Source organism: Anabrus simplex, chromosome 1, assembly GCF_040414725.1.
Source record: "Anabrus simplex isolate iqAnaSimp1 chromosome 1, ASM4041472v1, whole genome shotgun sequence".
Classification (NCBI taxonomy): Eukaryota; Metazoa; Arthropoda; class Insecta; order Orthoptera; family Tettigoniidae; genus Anabrus; species Anabrus simplex.
Window position 1 is genome coordinate 535,067,098 of NC_090265.1, and position 21,481 is coordinate 535,088,578.

The window sequence follows — 21,481 nt, forward strand, 5'->3', positions numbered from 1 at the left end:
TGCCTGTCATATGAGAGTGGGACTCCGTTACTCCCACAGATCCGTGGCTTGCTTAAAATGTTCTAAGCTCAGTACATGCATGAAGCAGGATGCTACCCTACTTACACATAGTCCAAGTGAGGATCTCTCCTCTAACGGGTTTAAGGACCACCGGTGGATTGTATAGTCTTAGCCGCCTGAGCACGAGGGACATGATTCAGAATATGTCCGAGATGCCCACTTCCATTCGATAGCAACTAGTATAATATATAAGTAATAATAATAATAACGTAAATGTTTCCACCTTTTCAATACAATATATTCAAAAAATTACAAAATTTTACGGTACTAGTTTCGACCCATCTAGGGGTCATCATCAGCCGTATTGGAGCAAAGATCATTTGTGGTGAAATCCTAAGACAATATTATTTTAAAGAATAACAAGTGAAATGAGATGTTATGGTAATAGTTAATAATACAAGGAATATACATACTAAGAGGTTTTTAACAAAGAATAAAGTATAAATGGGGTGTTGTAAAAATTATAATCATGGAAATCAGTAAGTTCTTGTATTGAAATGAAATATGGCTTAGGAAGAGGGCTTAAGGTGGGGCTGAAGGGTGCGGGAGAAAGTGTAATTGTCTTGGAAAAGTACCTTTGATTAAATTTAGGATTGAGTTTAGGTTGGCTGCATTATTGTTTCTGAGGAAAGTGATAAATAGATCGAAGAGTATGTTGGGTTTCTCTGAGATTTCATTGAGATTGTGACTGGCATTAAAGTATTGGTCTAGGTGTATGTAGTAATTTTCCATTATGTTCAGTAAAGGGCCCTTGTTTGCTAATATGAGGATGTCCATGTCTTGTTCAATATTGGGCCCTTTACTGAACATAATGGAAAATTACTACATACACCTAGACCAATACTTTAATGCCAGTCACAATCTCAATGAAATCTCAGAGAAACCCAACATATTCTTCGATCTATTTATCACTTTCCTCAGAAACAATAATGCAGCCAACCTAAACTCAATCCTAAATTTAATCAAAGGTACTTTTCCAAGACAATTACACTTTCTCCCGCACCCTTCAGCCCCACCTTAAGCCCTCTTCCTAAGCCATATTTCATTTCAATACAAGAACTTACTGATTTCCATGATTATAATTTTTACAACACCCCATTTATACTTTATTCTTTGTTAAAAACCTCTTAGTATGTATATTCCTTGTATTATTAACTATTACCATAACATCTCATTTCACTTGTTATTCTTTAAAATAATATTGTCTTAGGATTTCGCCACAAATGATCTTTGCTCCAATACGGCTGATGATGACCCCTAGATGGGTCGAAACTAGTACCGTATAATTTTGTAATTTTTTGAATATATTGTATTGAAAAGGTGGAAACATTTACGTTATTATTATTATTACTTATATATTATTCTCAGTTCAATACGGACCAAAAACATGAAATTCATAACCAGCAACTAGTATCCCGACTCTCAGGATCATTTACTAGGCTACTCCGACTAGCCATGATTCACGAATTAGGACGCGACTACAGCAACCCACACCATGAACTATAATTAAATTATATTTCGGAAAAAAACTCTCTTCATCAACAGATGACCAGGGAATCCAAATAGACTTTAAGACAGCATTTGCAAAGTTCAGGTGGATTAATTTCAATGCTTGCAGTGACTGAATTATTACAACCTGTTGACTGGGATTTTTTCAGTTTCATTTAGCAGAATATCTTAAAAACAAGGTACCCAGCAATGTTATCAGACTATTTTAACATTTTAAAGACAGGTAACTTTTGTACTTTTTCATTTATTGCTGAAATGTTTGTATAGTTTGATTGAATTACATTAGCTGGATGAAATAAATCACTCAAAAGTCCAAATAACAGTTAACATCACTTGGGGACATTGCTTTTCTATTTTGTTTACAACCAAAATACTAAGAGGAGAGTCACTTCACTTTCTAACGAGTCACTAAATCCCTCAATACTCTTAGTAACTAGTTCAACATGACCAGAAGCCATTACATTCATCCTATATTTCAGTTCTGTTATTTTTGAAACCAGCAAATGAGAATATGGATAATTAGACCCTGCAATAAACTTACAATTTTTGAAAACAAATGCTGCTTTGAATTTTACCATGTTGCAAAATCTGGCATCTTACATTTCTGCCAACCAGTTTTCCACGGGAACAGATTTTAGTGACAACTGTTTGAAAAATGAGTGGAGGATATCTAAATTTTTATGTATATAACAGGCGGCTTTAAACCAACTTCCTTGTCTACTCAACACAGGCTCGAGATACAATGAAATTGACATATCTGAGAAGTTTTCAACTACAGTAGAACCTTGATTATACGTTCCCAGAAACTACGTTTTCCCGTATTATCCGTTCAAATTACGTGGTCCCGCAAGCAGCCTTATTAAATCACATTGTAAAAATCCTGCATTATCCGTTCCTCGAAGAAACGATTTCCCGGATCAACCGTCCAGAAATTTCAGTCCCATCAACGCTAAATCCTCGATCACACGTTTTTCAAGAAACTGTATCTCACGAAAGGGTGGCTACGGGACACTTACGGATCATGATGTTAATGTCCTGTCATTGCAGTAATTTGAGGAAGTAGCCTACTGTTCTGGAAAAGTGATCGCGCATTCGGGTGGTATTGTTTAGAGAATCCTCAGAAATCATAAAGCGGAGTGTGTCCACAACAATTGGAAAGAGATAGAGTGCACTTCGGCAGCTCTCCTTGAAGACGGAACAAGTTTCTTCAATTATTCGTACTTGCAAAATGTCTACATTATGTCTAGGGTTAGATGTTTATTATTTTTACTTTTTTCAAGTGTATCACTGAACAGGTTTTCGGTACTTGCCTCAGGGCAACGTACAGTCACTGGGCTTTCATGCAGGAATCAAAACTGTTCCTTCTTAAGCAACACAAATTTAGTATTTCAATATTATCGAATACGTAAAGTTAACCAATTTAACATTAATAAAGGAACCAAATTTCCCTTTCGACTCTACACAAGAAGTTACAGTCGCTCCTTCCAGCTAATATTTAACACAGCTGCTTACCATTGAGCACTCTTCTTCACTGTGCTTTAAGAAGACTACAGATTTATCTTTTCACACAAGATTTACAACAATCTAACCAATTTATATGTTATTATAAACCCCACTTAAAGTATCAAGCTTTTCCCACGCCCCCACAGCATAATTTGAGTGAGCGGCAGAAACGTCTCATTACTAGTTTTAAAATGTATTTACAATCAGCAACATTCTTCATCATTATTCTGACGTTTGAAGTGCTTAGGATCCAAACTTATCTCTAACGCCCTCAACCAACACAGGGCGCCGCTTTACAAGATTCAACGTTGCAATTTGCATGCTTATAGAACTACCCCTACAGCATAATTTAAGTGAGCGGCAGAAACATCTCATTACTAGCTTTAAATTGTATTTAAACTCCACTTGGAGTAATCAGCAACATTCTTCATCATTATTCTTACGTTTGAACTGTTTAGGATCCAAACTTTTCTGTAACGCCCTCAACTAACACAGGGCGCCGCTTTACAAGATTCAACGTAGCAATTTGCATTCTTATAGAACTACCAATATGCAACTTGTTACCACATTTTTAGACAAGGACATTCAAGAAAGTGTATAAATTTTGTCTATTTGTTTGTATTTTTTTTAAATCAACTACAATTAAGAACAATCAGGATCCTGATTTTTTATCTTTCAGATTGAGATTTAGGCTGAAGATGCCCTTAAATAAAGGGCAAAACATGTCCCTATAATTTAAAATCCCTTTTTATGTATTGAATAGGTGGAATAAATAAACATTAATATATATATATATATATTTTTTTTTTTTTTTTGCTAGGGGCTTTACGTCGCACCGACACAGATAGGTCTTATGGCGACGATGGGATAGGAAAGACCTAGGAGTTGGAAGGAAGCGGCCGTGGCCTTAATTAAGGTACAGCCCCAGCATTTGCCTGGTGTGAAAATGGGAAACCACGGAAAACCATCTTCAGGGCTGCCGATAGTGGGATTCGAACCTACTATCTCCCGGATGCAAGCTCACAGCCGCGCGCCTCTACGCGCACGGCCAACTCGCCCGCTAACATTAATATTTCTTTGACTTTATTTTACAATTATGTTGTCGAGACCAGAACAGATGTTGCACCTTACATACATAAAGCCATGGGAGGTACTGGGATTGCCTATTGCTGTTTTGGTCCTAATATAAGACTGGGAATTTCACATTTTTTTGTGTTAGAATGTTATAAAAACTGCAGTCATTTTATTTGCGCATGTTACATTTAAAAACTTTGTATCATTTTGCACTCGTACCAACTTGTACAGCGAGCGCATTTTCCAGCTGAGCTCAAGGTCGTGAATAACCGTAATTGCGGAAGTGTTAATGATATTTTTTCTGTTTCCAATTTGAATGTGATTAGTGACAGGCAGAATTGAATATAATGTATTCAAGAACTTAAGAATCGATACTTACATTCGAAACCATATTCTCGAGTTCAACATAACCTTTAAAAGTCAGTGTAGGCCTAATTTACACGGTACAAGGTTTCCATCAACTAACTACTAACAGTATACCAGTGACCAAATTACAATGGAAAATCTATGTGCTTTTTTTAAAATTAGATTAGAGAATTATAAACTACTTGTGGTCGATTGTTGTTTGGCTTGGCGTTACGGGTATTATATTTTTCGATTAGTTTGGCTGATCAAAGTTGCTGAACCGAAAGAAGTTTTCAGAGGAAAATGACGAAGTGTCCTCGGTAAAACTGAATGTAAAGTTTCGAGATTTTTAATTTGCATACTGGTAATTAATCTCTGAAGCCGGCCCCGTGGTCTAACTTGGCTGCCTCTCACCCAGGAGGGCCCGGGTTCAATTCCCGGCCAGGTCAGGCATTTTTACCTGGATATGAGGGCTGGTTCCAGGTTCACTTGGTTCTACGATTACCTTTAATTGAGGAGCTATTTAATGGTGACATGGCGTCTCTGGTCTAGAGAGCCACGAATAATGGCCGAGAGGATTCGTCACACTGACCATGCGTCACCTCGTAATCTGCAGGCCTTTGGACCGAGCATCAGTCGCCTGGTAGTCGGAAGGCCCATTGGGGCTGTATTTTGGTTTGGTTTAGGAGTGTTTGTAGGATTATTATACATATTTAATTTTTGTGATGTTTAGCCAAATTGTTGATGGTTCATTCGTTCCCGGATTTTCCGTTTTCCTGTGTTGTACATTTTTTTCCCGGGGTCCCTCCAAAAACGGAGAATCGAGGTTCCACTGTAGGTACAAATGAAACAAGTGTTTGATTTTCCTCGACATATGAAAACAGTTCTTTGTTTTCAGCACAATGGCATTAAGCTCTTCAAAATTCTTTTGCATGACATCACCAAGCAAGCTGAATTTCTGAGCCCAGCAAGTGATGTGAATTAAATGTTCTCCCATAATTCTCCTCAGCAGTTCACAAAATGTTAACATATACAGGTCTGAATAAGTTATTACATATTTTACATTCTCATTATTATTTTCAAAAGTATGCAAAGCATGCAGGTTCGCTTGAGAACGTGTTCTGCTGTTCGCAGTATCTAGAAATGGACATTCTAACAAAAATATTTCCTGTTCAGATACAGGATCTTGAGTTTTGATCAAAACTGCAAACATACAGCGGCCTGAAGAGTCGGTAGTTTCGTTGCAGATTAAAACAGCAAGTCCAATTTCCCTTCTAGAGACTATTTTATGCTCACTTGTATTTTGTTAGCACAACGTGGGACATATTGTTTCCATAGTTGGTTGGCTGTTGGAAGGTCTCCAGATCCTAACCAACCAATGGAAAAAAGAAAAATCAGTACCAGAAAGAGGTCTTAGAAATCCTAGTTTTACTATCAATGACGTTTTATTGATAGACAGTACATACCTGGTATATACATTTGAAGCCATTTCTGGACTGCAGGGTTGTCTACCTTCTCCAGCGGGATGTTGGCTTTGAGTAGCATCACAGCTGTTTCATGAATAAATTCTGTCTTTTCATTCTTACCTTTCTTTTGCTTATCTAACGAAAATTCTATTGTTGCCTGCCATTTCACTGTTGAAGTGTTAAATTTAATTTTAAAGGTTCCTTATTTTTAAAGCAATGTTTTGAGACTATCTTTTTTTTCTCCCACTCGATACAAACATCACAAAATTTACACATTAAAATATTGCTTTCAGAAATGTACGAACCTTCACTCGCAAACTGTTTAGTTCTGCTGTGCATCATAACACTTGTCGAACAACTCATCTTTGCTACTGACTGTGGTCACTTTATTTATTTTACCTGAACCAGGAAGCCGAAATACACCACCCCTTTAAGCAGTCAGCTATGCAGCCAGTAGATGTCATTCGGTTATTTTCAAGAGTATTAGCACTGTAGGTTGAGGAGACAAGCTGATGTGGGATTACCAGCCACCTCGAGAACAACATTCTAAACATTTCACTTCGCAAGAAGTCTGTAGTGAAAATCAGCAATATTTGTATCTTCTGTCATGTTTATTGTTAATGAAAAAAAAAAATCATGCCTCTACCTATGTGCAATGTAATAGGTCCAAACTCTTACGATTCAGCATAAAATTTTCAAAATTTGTGAATCCAGTTCTGGATACTGGTGTTTTTTTTTTTTTCCCTCCAAAATTTATATTGGTGATGATAGTCAAGAAATTTGATCAAACAAACTCTAACCAACACAGTGTCAAAAGTAAAATTTATGGGCGAGATATCAGAACGGGTGTAAGACTGGGAAATGGACTATCCCACTCCTCTTCAACTGTGTTTTGGAAAAAGTCATTTGAGAGTGGAGGAAGTTGTTAGACCAAGAAGAAACAAGGGTAGATCAGTTCAGACTTGGTCCTAAGCACAAAGGGGTGTACGTTGACTGTCTGGCCTTTGCGGATGATCTGGCCATTTTTGCTAACAACATATTTTCAGCAGTCAACAAGATCAATAGGCTGTCAGAAGTTGCTGAAAAGGTAGGACTCCAGATTTCTATTCCGAAGACAAAATATATGACAAACATCTGTGATGGACCTTAATGGATGATCACTAATCTTGGAAAAATCGGTAGTGTCAAGAATTTCAGATATCTTGGTGAAGTCATCCAGCAGAATGGATTAGAAGAGGAAGTAATCAATGTCAGGATGAGGAAGTTAGACCAGGCATATCAAATGACAAAGAATATCTATAATAAAAAGTCTATGAGTATAGGGGCCAAGTTCCAACACTATAACACAGTTGTAAAACCTGAGGGATTATATGTGTCTGAAACTTTGACCTTAAGTAGTAAAGGTCAAGCTGACCGGCTGGAAAAAAGAGAGCGTAGGATACTAAGAAAAAACCTAGGTAATAGGTGGGTTGATGGACTGGCGAATGAGACCAAATGAGGATTTGTACAGCAAGATAGAACCTCTTACAGCGTCAATTAAGAAGAGACGGCTACTATTTTACGGTCATCTTTTGAGGATGACTGATGATCGACTAACAAAAAGAATATGGAATTTTATTCAATCTAAGGCGACAAGGCCGAGATGGTTCCAGGAATGCGAAAAAAATCTGAGGCAGATTGGCATTTCAGACCAAGAAATTCATGACAGGAACGCATTCAGAAGATTGATGAACAGGTACCAAGGTTTCAAAATGCCATCAACTTCCAGAAGACGGAAAGGACCTTCGCCTGAAGAGCATAAACAGGCACTCGTCGCTGGGCTCAGAAGATACTGGCAGGAAGTCAAAGCCAGAACAAGAACAAGACCTAGACACTAAAATGAAGTTGGTTGTTACCATGCAGTCCATAGAGGCTCAACTTGATGTATTAAATATTTAAAATAAAAAAAAATAAAAAAAATGGTGATGATGTGACAGACACTTTATACTTGGACAACTGGTACTCATCTCCAGATCTTTTTAGAAGGTTGACAAGCAGGTCAACCAATGTAACTGGTGCAGTTAGGCCGAACAGGAGAGATATGCCTGCTGATATTTCAAAGAAGAAACTGAAGCGCATAGAGTTTGAATTGTGGTCAGCTAATAAGATTCTGTGTGTGAAATGGAAGGACAGCAAGAATGTTTATTTCTCTCCAGTAAGCATAAATCATCTGAAAAAACTGGAACGGGACAGCTTAAAAGGAAGAGAGGCCAAGTTCCTGGAGAAGAGGTTTGGAAGAAAAATGTGCCAATGAATACCAGAAAGGGATGGAGGGGGGCATGGATTTACAGGATCAGGTGACAGCTCTATTTCCCATCATGCAATGCACAACTAAGAGGTACAAGAAAATCAAATTCTACCTTCTTGACGTGTGTATTTTCAATGTGTATATTGTGTAACATAAGATAGTGGGAAAGAAAAAGTCAGGCTACACTGACTTCAGAATAAATCTTGGAGAGCTGTTACCTGAGACAGCAAACTTGCCGAAGTACTCAGTCTGAGGACACCCTTCCTCTGGGCACACTCCACTGAGATTGCAGACAAACATATCAGCTCATTTCTCTACGCATACTCCACTGATTGAGAAGAAAAAAAATCCCACCAAGAGATGGGTTGGTTGCCAGAACAGAGACGAAAGAAATGAAAGTGCATGGCAGTGCAATGTGTGTGGTGTTGCTCTTCACTTACTGGAGTGTTTTGATTTTTTGAGGTGTACCACAAAAAGCGGACCTTCTAGGAATGGAGTAAGCGTAAGTCAACTTCCAGTGACATGAATGAGTCCTGGCATTGCTTCCACTTACTTGTGCCAGGCTCCTCACTTTCATCTATCCTGTCCGACCTCCCTTGGTCAACTCTTGTTCTTTTCCGACCCCGATGCTATTAGGTTTGCGAGGGCTAGGGAGTCTTTCATTTTCACGCCCTTCGTGGCCCTTGTCTTCCTTTAACCGACATCTTCATTTTTCGAAGTGTCGGTTCTCTTCCTCTTTTTTCCTCGAATTAGTGTTATATAAAGGATTGTTGCCCAATTGCATTTCCTCTAATAAACGTTCCCCACCCCCTTTCTCTATTTATCATTTCTTTATCAATTACTACGGCAAGTTGTTTCGAGTTGAACCTCGTATTTCTTTCATTATTTCTTCCCATTTTTTAATATATTTTTATTTGGCTTTATTCTTTTTTAACGTTTTAAATTATTTTAAAACCTATACATCCACTTTGATTTTGACGAAATTAAATCCTACACTGTTTTCCTAAGACTTCATTCACGTCACCTTTTACTCTTCGGCCGGAGAAACAAATGCCTACAAGACCTGCCTAGCAACGACTTTACATAAGTGCATACTTGATCTGCTTATGAACTTCAAATATATTTGTTTTCGGCGCAAGATAGTGATGTCCTGTTTACTCTCTTGACTGTGATTATTGTGTTTTGAACATTAACTGAATTGCTACGATATGATACAATGTTAATATTTTGCCTGTGTTCAATATATTAGTTGTTTTAAGATCTTCGCTAATTGGCTGATGATGACACTTGAAATGTGTTGAAACCGGTCCCAATAAACAGGTTGTAACTACTTTTTACTACGGAGTATTGAAAGGTGGATCCTTCCCTATAATATTGTACATCTTCTTATATCACATTTTAGTTTACAAAATTGATGAATTCTAATAGAAAACACCCTGTTCAGTCAGCTCATTAAAAATAAAGTCCAAAAACCTCGCAACATCTCAACATTAAACATTTCTGTAAAAACGAAAGACCAATTATTATTCAGTCTCCGATATTGGTATCAATTAATGAATGTTTTGCTTTTGTTATTGGTTTTACACTGCAGGGCTAGGGCACAAAATGAAATGGCCGTAAGTATAGTACAGGTCGAGCACTTGCCTAGCGTGAAAATGGGAAAACATGCGAAACTATCTTCATGGTTGTCAAAAGTGCAGTTCGAACCTATTATCTCCCGAATGCAAGCTCATAGCTATATGGCCCAAATAGTGTAGCCAAACTCGCTCGGTAAGGAAATTTATATCTCAAATATTATTATAATATTTATAGATCCACCTGTTCAATACAATAAAATATAATCCACTATTTCATGTGGTTAAAATTTATACATAACACATAAAAGTCAATGGTACATGTTTCACCCTTTTTTTTTACGGGCATCATCAGCCTATATCAATCTTAAAAATTAATGGATATGGAATCTTTCCAATCTTATAAACTATAGAGTAAAATGTTGGACAAAGATTTCATAAAATATTGTACTATAACGTCTAAAATAATGATACTGCACCAAAGTATGTTAAAAAAAAAAAAAAAAAAACTGTGAATTAACAGCCCGATGTACTTAACACGCACCGTACTGCCTTAGGCATTTTTGACGTACGGGAAGTCTCATGCACAGTACTATTTAATTAACTTTCTTTAACATTTTGTTTCAGAAAAACTCGATCATTTCTTCCAACAAATGTTTCAACGGGGTTAATAACACCCACTTGACCGTCTTTTGGATCCAAAGGAAATTTATATCGACTTTCCTATCACATTACACGCATGAGCTAAAAAAATTTTTTAAATGTTTGAAACAATACAGGCACATAAAAATAGTGTTTTATACCTATTTTTTCTGAACATTCGGAATCTTTCCTCATTGTTCTGAATCAAATGATCAGCAAAACACTATATACTTACCAAGTATTGTAATAGGAGTTGAATCATGGCTGAGAAATGATATAATGGATGCAGAAATTTTCTCATGGAAATGGAGTATCATAGAGATAGGATACGAATGGTAGGAGAGGGAGTATTCATTCTGGTGAAAGAAGAATTTGTAAGCTATGAAAAAGTTAAAGATGGCAAATATGAAATTCTCGGTGTAAAACTCATTTCTAAAGATAATAGGCAACTTGATGTCTTTGAAGTGTACAGTCAGGGAAAGGGTAGTGCTGACGCTGATTTAGAATTATTTGATAAGATAATCAACAACATGGAAAGGAATATGATTGTAGCGGGAGATCTCAATTTACCAAATGTCTATTAGGAAGGTAATGAAAACGACAGGAAGCATGACCAACAAATGGCAAATAAGTTAATATGAGGACAGCTGATTCAGAAAGTGATGGAACCAACTAGAGGGAAGAATATACTGGACGTGGTGCTGGTAAAACCAGATGAACTCTATAGAGAAACTAAGTAACAGATGGCATTAGTGATCACGAAGCGGTTTCTGTTGCAGTTACAAATAAATATGATAGAAAGGAAGGTCTTAAAAGTATGACCATTAGGCAGTACCACATGGCTGATAAAGCAGGCATGAGGGAGTTTTTAAAACGAAATTATGGTCGGTGGAAAATAAATATAATTGTCAATAGACTCTAGGATGAGTTTAAAGCACTTGTTGAGGAGTGTGAAAACAGGTTTGTACCTTTAAAGGTGGCAAGCAATGGTAAAGACCCACTTTAATCTTCTTCTTCTTCTTCTTCTTTTATGACCGCACACGATCACTTTAGTCAGTTCATGGTTCAGGTCTCTTTGAAGGGATTGCTCAGGCTTTGTGGTCCTCCCAGTACTACTTCAGACGTTCCATTCGTGCCCTTTCCTCAGTTGAAAATATGCGTGTTGTTGGTTGTTTCATGTAAGGGTAAAGCAGAGGTTTGTATTCTTGACTTGTATTCAATTTTATCTTATTTGTGGTGTCTTCTGTTGTAAGGCCTATTTCCTTCAAATCCTCTCTTACCTCTCTGATCCATTTACATCCTGTTGTGGTATTTTTTCACATCCACTTTATTATAACAGAGAAATAAAGAGACTAAGAAGGAGGTGGAAAATGGAAAGAAATAGAGTTAGAAATGGCTGTGGAAGTGAGGAGAAATTGAAGGAACTTAACAGGAAATTGAATCTAGCAAAGAAGTCAGCTAAGGATAACATGATGGCAAGCATAATTGGCAATCACACAAATTTTAGTGAAAATTGGAAGGGTATGTATAGGTACTTTAAGGCAGAAACAGGTTCCAAGAAGGACATTCCAGAAATCATTAATGAACAAGGGGAGTGTGTGTGCACGAGGATCTTCAAAAGGCGGAAGTATTCATTCACCAGTATGTAAAAATTGGTTACAAGGATAATGTCCAGATCGAGGAGGTGACTAATGCTAAAAAGTATCAAAATTTACATATGATAACAATGATATTTACAATAAGATACAAAAGTTGAAAACTAGAAAAGCAGCTGGAATTGATAAGATTTCTGGGGATATGCTAAAGACAATGGGTTGGGATATAGTACCATATCTGAAGTACTTATTTGATTATGGTTTACACATGAAGGAGCTATACCAAATGAATGGATTATTGCTATAGTAGCCCCAGTGTACACAGAAAAGGGTGACAGACACAAAGCTGAAAATTAAAGCCCAGTCAGTTTGACATGCATTGCATGTAAGCTTTGAGAACGCACTCAAATCAAATCAAAATCTCTTTATTTGCAAATGAGGTGTCTACCTCGGTGGCAAATGGTACACTAAAATACATTATTGTCAAGCACTAAATATTAAATTAACAAGAGAAGAAAATTTTTCCTATAATACAATATTATACAATTTACGCTAACAATGTTTTCTATTAAACACACAGCTCATCCTTAATAAATTTATATTGTTTACAAAATTCTACTTATAATATCTCCTGTACTACTTACAAATATAGTCAACTGATATACAGTATGTGGAATTACTTCAAATGGTACTATACAACTGGTATAAGATTAATATTTACATTGCATTTATTTATTTACTTTTTTTTTTTACCCGTTCTGGATCCTAAGTAGCATAACGACCTGCTGCGTCTTAACCAGAGCCCCTTTTGCCACCACTTTTCAGAGTTCCTGAAGGGCCTTCACAGCTACCGTAGCGGTCCCAGGGCCCTCGAAGTCCCCACTGTACTTCACCCCTACAGGCAGTCCCCTACTTTGGCTGTCCAAACTCCTTAGACCAGGGGATGGAATTAATTTATTCACACACATTTTTTTATTTACAATAACCTGCACTGGTCGAATGCCCTCTAACACTTCATTTATTTTCTCTGTTGCTGTTTATTCTCTTCTTGAATATCTGTACAGATTTTGGAAAAGGATCAAACACTACCCCTGGTAAACTGTTCCACTCCTTCACACCCTTCCCAATGAATGAAAATTTACCCCAATCGCTTCTGCTAAAATTTCCTTCTAATTTTATATTTGTGGTCAGTCCTGCCGATATAATTATTTTCCAACTGAAGCCTCTCACGGATATCTCCCCATGCTTCTTCTCCTGTATAGGCTCTATATAATCCTGTAAGTCTAGTTTTCTCCCTTCTCTTACTTAAAGTTTCCCACCCAAGTTCCTTTAACATTTCTGATACACTACTCTTTCTCCTGAAATCCCCTGTTACAAATCTTGCTGCTTTCCTCTGCACACTATCTATTTCTTTTATTAGGTATTCATGGTGAGGATCCCAAACACTGTTTGCATATTCCAATAATGGACGAACCATACTCAAGTAACTTTTTTCTTTTAATTCTTTGTTGCATCCTTTAAGTAGCCTCATTATGACATGTAACGATCTGTATGCTTTCCCAACAATGTCATCCACATGACCCTTCCAGTGCAAATTACTTTCAAATCTCACACCTAAGTATTTGCACTTGCCATCTTTTGGGATAACTACCTCATCCAAAGTATATTCAAATTCAGTTTTAAAGCTCCTGTTTGTAAAAGTTGTAACAGTTGATTTGCCTCCATTAACCTTCATATTATTTTCTTCAACCCATTGTTGGATACTTTCAAGGTCCCTTTGTAATTCTGAACAATCCTCAATGTTGTTTATTTCTCTATAAACAATTATGTCATCTGCATACAATCTTATTTTTGATGTTATATTGTTCCCTAAATCATTTGCGTATATTAAGAAAAGTAACGGACCGATTATACTACCCTGTGCAATTCCCTTCCAAACTTTCTCTTCCTGAGATACATTGTTTCCTACTTTGACTTTCTGAACCCTTGAATTTAGAAATGCTTTTATCCAACGTGTAACCCTCACGTCCAATCCTATTCCCTCCAATTTCTTTAATAATATTCCATGTTCCACTCTATCAAAGGCTTTGGAAAGATCTATGGCTATGCAATCTAACTGACCTCCTGAATCCAACTGATCTGATATGTCCTGCTGAAATCCCACCAGTTGTGCCTCACAAGAAAATTTCTTTCTAAATCCATACTGGCTCCTCATGAACCAATTTTTATCATCACATATCCCTCTGATGTACTTCGATATTAAACTCTCCAGAATTTTACAAACTATACTGGTCAGGCTGATTGGTCTGTAGTTCTCTGGTTTCCTTTTATCACCCTTTCCTTTATAAATTGGTATTATTATAGATTCCTTCCATTCCTTTGGTATTACACTATTATTTATGACATAGTCAAAGAGAAATTTTAAATAAGGCACTATGTACCACCCCATTGTCTTTAATACCTCCCCAGTAATTTGATCACTTCCTGCTGCTTTTCCTTGCTGAAGCAGTTGGATTTCTCTGAAAATATCTTCATTTGTGAATGAGAAGCTTCTTGTTTCCCTCTGTCTCTCTCCCTCTCTATCTTCTGTTTCAGTTTCCAACTCTTGACAATCATCTACTGAATCTCTAAATTCCCTACTAAATAGGTTTGCTTTCTCAGTATCTGTTAAATAGTGTTCACCCCCTTCTCCCACCATTGTAGGAATTTGGATTCCTTTTCCTTTTTGATTCCTGATATATGAATACAGCTTTTTCCATTTCCCTTTGTGGTCATTACCCTCTTGAAGTATGCCATTCATATAATTCTCTTTTGCTTCCTTTTTCACTCTATTCAGTTCTCTCATTAGCTGTTTTCTAGTTTCTCTACTCTCCCTACCCTCTTTGATTTTCCTGTTTACTATTCTACATTTTCTTTTTAATTTTCTTATTTCCCTTGTATAATAAACAGGGTCTGAGGTCATTTTACCCTTCTTAACAGGTACAAATCTCTTCTCTCCTTCCCAAATAATTCCTTTAAATTTAGCCCAAAGTGTATCCACGTTACTCCCTTCACTTATCCAACAACTGAATTGTGATTTAAGGTAAGTCCCAAATTCATCAACTTTAGTTTTTCTGTACAATTTCTTGTCTTGTGTAACCCTCTTATTAAGCCTTTTTGGTACGAGTCCTACATCCCTCTACACTCCTACACTCTTTCTGATTATATTAGACATGTTTGCAAAATTAATAACTGGTTCGATAGAAGGCAGTTCGGTTTTAGGAAAAGTTGTTCCACTCAAGCTCAACTTGTAGGATTCCAGCAAGATATAGCAGATATCTTGGATTCAGGAAGTCAAATGCGCTGTATCAAGATTGACCTGTCTAAGGCATTTAATAGGGTAGATCGTGGGAGAATACTGGCAAAAATGAGTACAAATGGACTAGACAAAAGAGTGAATGGGTTGATATACTTCTAGAAAATAGATCTCAGAGAATTTTTTTTTGCTAGGGGTTTTACGTCGCGCCGACACAGATAGGTCTTATGGCGACGATGGGATAGGAAAGGCCTAGGAGTTGGAAGGAAGCGGCCGTGGCCTTAATTAAGGTACAGCCCCAGCATTTGCCTGGTGTGAAAATGGGAAACCGCGGAAAACCATTTTCAGGGCTGCCGATAGTGGGATTCGAACCTACTATCTCCCGGATGCAAGCTCACAGCTGCGCGCCTCTACGCGCACGGCCAACTCGCTCGGTATCTCAGAGAGAATTAGAGTAGGTGAAGCTTTATCTGACCCTGTAATAATTAAGAGGGGAATTCCTCAAGGCAGTATTATTGGACCTTTATGTTTTCTTATTATATAAATAAATGATATGAGTAAAGGAGTGGAATCAGAGATAAGGCTCCTTGCGGATGATATTTGGTATAAAGTAATGAATAAGTTACAAGTTTGTGAACAACTGCAAAATAACCTCAATAATGTTGTGAGATGGACAGCAGGCAATGGTATGGCAATAAACGGGGCTAAAAGTCAGGTTGTGAGTTTCACAAATAGGAAAAGTCTTCCTAGTTTCAATTACTGCATTGATGGGGTGAAAGTTCCTTCTGGGGATCACTGTAAGTACCCAGGTGGGTACCTAATAAAAGAACTAGATGGTGTGCAGAGGAAAGCAGCAAGGTTTGTAACAGGGGATTTTAGGAGAAAGAGTAGTGTATCAGAAATGCTAAAGGAACTTGGTTGGGAACCTTTAAGTAAGAGAAGGGAGAAAACTAGACTTATAGGATTATATAGAGCCTATACAGGAGAAGAAGCATGGAGAGATATCCGTGAGAGGCTTCAGTTGGAAAATAATTATATTGGTAGAACTGACCACAAGTACAAAATTAGAAGGAATTTTAGCAAAAGCGATTGGGGTAAATTTTCATTCATTGGGAAGGGTGTGAAGGAGTGGAACAGTTTACCAGGGGTAGTGTTTGATCCTTTTCCAAAATCTGTACAGATATTCAAGAAGAGAATAAACAACAACAGAGAAAATAAATGAAATGTTAGAGGGCATTCGACCAGTGCAGGATATTGTAAATAAAAAATGTGTGTGATTAAATTAATTCCATCCCCTGGTCTATGGAGTTTGGACAGCCCAAGTAGGGGACTGCCTGTAGGGGTGAAGTACAGTGGGGACTTCGAGGGCCCTGGGACCGCTACGGTAGCTGTGAAGGCCCTTCAGGAACTCTGAAAAGTGGTGGCAAAAGGGGCTCTGGTTAAGACACAGCAGGTCGTTATGTTACTTATGTTCCAAAATGGGTAAAATATAAATATGTAAATAAATTCAATGTTAATTTTAATCTTATACCAGTTGTATATTATTATCAGAAGTAATTTCACATACTGTATATGAGTTGACTATGTTTGTAAGATATTATAAGTAGAATTTTGTAAACAATATAAATTTATTAAGGATGATGTATGTGTTTAATAGAACAAATTATTAGCGTAAATTGTATAATATTGTATTCTAGGAAAATTTTCGTCTCTTGTTAATTTAAAATTTAGTGCTTGACAATAATGTATTTTAGTGTACCATTTGCCACCGAGGTAGACACCTCATTTGCAAATAAAGAGATTTTGATTTTGATATAAGGAAAGATCTTCATTGGGGTAACCACAAATGGGATTGTAAATAAAGGGTACAGATCTCTGCATGTGGTTATGAGGGTGTTTATGGGTTGTAGTATGGATATAAAGGAGAGTGCATTCAAGTCTCTGGTAAGACCCCAAATAGAGTATGGTTCCAGTGTATTGGACCCTCACCAGGATTACTTGATTCAAATACTGGAAAAAATCCAAAGAATAGCAGCTCGATTTGTTCTGGGTGATTTCCGACATAAGAGTAGCATTACAAAAATGTTGCAAAGTTTGGGCTAGGAAGACTTGGCAGAAAGAAGACAAGTTACTCAACTAAGTGGTATGTTCTGAGCTGTCAGTGGAGAGATGGTGAGGATTGACAGTAGACGAATAAGCTTTTAAAAGTAGGAAAGATCACAATAAGATAAAGTTGGAATTCAAGAGGACAAATTGGGGCAAATATTAATTTATAGGAAGGGGGGTTAGGGATTGGGATAACTTACCACGGGAGATGTTCAATAAATTTCCACTTTCTTTGAAGTCATTCAAGAAAAGGCTAGGAAAACAACAGATAGGGAATCTGCCACCTGGGTGACTGCCCTAAATGCAGATCAGTAGTGACTGATTGAACTGTAGCATTTGCTTGAACTATTGTTAGCACATGGTGTCTCTTGTGACAACTCGTGCACATCCCATCCCTTACCACTGTCTTTGACAAATGATTAACTATAAAAGACGGCATGCCTCTGCATGATTTACTGCACACACGTGCAATGAGATAACTCTTTCAAACTATTCTGTGGCTTTATTTCTCACTGGAATTTTCTTGTGCTATCATATTCTGCAATAGTATGTGTGACTTGCATCCCTATCAAGTCATTTTTCATTTCTGTATTATCTTGTAACAGTTAGACAATGGTATCTCAAAGAAATACAGTTCTAGAAGGACCTAGTATTCAACAGAAATGAATGGCGGAGACGGACCCGCATCAGTGACCCCGCAAGCCACAGCAGGACTAATACTGAAAAAGTAGTAGTAGTAGTAGTAGTAGTAGTAGTAGTAGTAGTAGTAGTAGTAGTAGTAGTAGTAGTAGTAGTTTGACAATGGTAGTGGAATATCAACAAGCATGTAAACAAAACTGTTCATAATTTAAATATAACAGCGCACTCACCTCTCCCTGTTGTCCACAAACATTGTATCAATCTCATTACTGTCTTGTGTCTTTAGTTTAAATCTATTTCCTCTGTGCTCAGCAATCAGTTTCACACGTCCTTGGAGTAATGCAGGAACTGAAAACACACAAAAGAAAGCTTTATGGACACGAAATAACTGAGCTAGTATTACAGATATTTTCTACTCAGAGAGTGAGGTCATAGCAAAATCACATTGCTCTTTCAGTCAAGCTATTTACTAGTGTGTTTTAAATTATAGCCAATTTGATTCATGGTAAGGTATTACCAGATGGTTTTGAAAGGACAGATATCAAAAGTATATCTGTCACACCACGAACCAAAATTTCAGCTGAAGCTAAGCATTCCTCTGAAACAAACCATACAACTTTTTGTTTGATAAAACTAAGATTTTACAAGCTGTGCCCTGAAATCTCCTAAGAAAAACCAAAGAGGCTATAGAAATAAAGAAACACCCAAACAACATGAATTCAGAGGAATGTTCCAAATCAGAAACTTCTGAATGCCTATCATGCACAAAATCAGTATGCAGATCAGACCAAGAAAATACAAGGCATCTCAAATCACAAAACAGTTATGGAAATTGCTCATTTGACCGCTGGGCAAGAGATAAGTTCCAGATGTTTCAAAGATTCACTGTGACCATCTTTGTAGTTGATTTTAGCATCTAGGGGAGACTGGTTACCTCTGACTGAGTAGGGATAAACTTGTCACCAGGATAAAGAATACTGTGATGTATTTGAAGTGTTGGCAACCTGTATATAAAATACAGAAAACAACAGTATGCACCATGAAGGGGAAAAAAAACTTGATCAAAGGATGAAAAAGGCTTACAGCTTTCTGTGATCAACATAAGTGTACACTAAAAGTAATATGATAGAGAATTCTATTTTTTCCGTGTTTTAGTATCACACTGGCTCAGATAGGTCTTATGGTGATGATGGCATAGGAAAGGGCTAGGGTAAGGAAGGAAGCAACCCCTTAATTAAGGTACAGCCCCAGCATTTGCCTGGTGTGAAAATAGGAAACCATGGAAAACCATCTTCAGGGCTGCTGACAGTGGGATTTGAACCAACTATCTCCTGTATGCGAGTTCACGGCTATGTGACCCAAACTACTTAGCCAACTCAATCAGTAGCAATAGAAACCGAGGACCACAACTGTTATAGACAGGAATAGATTTTGATTTTCTCTTTGTATCACAATTAAGAGCTTTATACGAGTTATTCTTATAAGGAATTCTCTGTCAATACATTAATATAGTCACTTAGCTATCTTGTTGCTTCAATATGGAGTTGCCATCTAGAATGCTTATCAATTTTCATATTCCATTTTCAGGTACCTTCTTGCACTAAGTTAAGGATGAAAGACACATATATTAGTTTAGTAGTTAGTAAAACACTCTTACTCATTCACATATACTCAAGACATATCCAGAAGGTAATTCATGCTCAATTATGACTAAGAATAATATTTTAACTTCTGCAGTTTACCAGTGAACATTTATTAAAATTCTTGAATGCTGACATCCATTACAGAGTCATAATTTTACAGAGTTCAACTTCACTACACTCAACAGAATATGATAATTTCTACTAAGCAATCAAACAGGGTAATTTATTCATAGAGGGTGTAGTAAGTCAGTTTAATTTAATAGAATTTATCTATACATTTTTGTGTGGTCAAAAATTACAAAAAAATATATTTAATGTTACTGATCTTATGTTCCACTAAGTAATTTTACGGTTTTCGGAGAGGCTGAGGTAAGGAAATTTGTCTCACAAGAGTTATTTTCTAACCAGAAAATCTAATGACACGAGGCTGGTGTATATTTGAATGCTTTAAAATACGACCAGACTAATTTGGGATCAAAATGGTCACACTGAGCTCAGAAAGCCAGTGCTCTACCATCTCAGCTACTAAAAATACACTGTCATGCCAAAAGTCATAGGATAGTAGTATATAAAGGTAATAGTCAACGCCACCACATAGGTTCTTTTGTTTTGTTTTCTTGTTGGTGGTTTAATGCTGCACTAACAACAAAAAGTTTTTCGACAATGGAAGGATAGGTCTAGGATTCGGAAGGTAGTGGCCGTGGCCTTAATTAAGGTACAGCTGCAGCATTTGCCTGGTTTGAAAATGGAAAACCACAGAATCATGAAGTCTTGGAAGAACACTTGTATCAATTATCATATGACATCTTGAGAGTGAGTGTAACAACCATCTGTGCTGGTCATGGTAAAGAAACAAGAATTATCAGCTTTTCAATGAGGCATGATATTAATAAGACAGATAGGACATTCCATTGCCAAAATTGTCCAGATATTTAACAATCCTCAATCGATGGTGTAAAGGGAATATATACTTCAGGCCTTACCACTTGTGTCTAGGGAATGTCGAGGTGCAGCTAATAATCGGCTATGCTCGGGACTACTCGGGGAATCTCGGCGTTTAGTACCGCCTACCTAGCGATTTCGCGCCACGTGTGTAGCAAGGAGAAGAAGAAGAAGCTTTGTTTTGTTTTGTGAAAGATAACTTTACAAATCTATCTCAGTATTGCTTGTTTTGTGATAGTTAACTTAACAAGTCTTTACGCCGATTTTGCCGTATAATTCACGAACTGGCGAACTGGGCTCCACACATTCACTTGCAGCTGTCCAGCAGTCCATATTCAGCAATCAAGCGCATGTAAACACATCCATTTGATATGTAACATAGCAAGTAGAGAGAAGATAACTTTACAAATCTATCTCAGTGTTGCTTGTTTCGTGATAGTTAACTTAACAAGTCTTTACGCCGAGTTTGCCGTATAATTCACGAACTGGCGAACTGGGCTCCACACATTCACTTGCAGCTGTCCAGCAGTCCATATTTAGCAATCAAGCTCATGTAAACACATCCATTTGATATGCAACATAGCAAGTAGAGAGTCTTCCAGTGCAGTTGAATCTACAGACAGTAATTTAATAATCCACGAGGCATCCACTACAGATCAACAACAACTTGCAATAATCCAAGAACTACAATGCCTTGGAGCAGCAAAGTCCTGTAAAACAGTGTAAGTAAATTCCAATATTGTAAAATATTAGTGTACACATCACATTAGGTTTAACATTTAGGTATCAACAAGTACTCTT

The 21,481-nt window shown here is 37.2% G+C and overlaps 1 protein-coding gene across 1 annotated transcript in view; it reads right to left on the bottom strand.

The window, feature by feature from the left end:
• The window catches only part of LOC136857089 (phosphatidylserine lipase ABHD16A), a 238,201-nt gene that overhangs the window by 181,961 nt on the left and 34,759 nt on the right, over positions 1–21,481 (bottom strand). Inside the window, exon 6 of the mRNA XM_067135477.2 lies at positions 18,326–18,443. Within this exon, the coding sequence (XP_066991578.2) occupies positions 18,326–18,443 (118 nt within the window). The remainder of the gene's footprint in view (positions 1–18,325; positions 18,444–21,481) is intronic.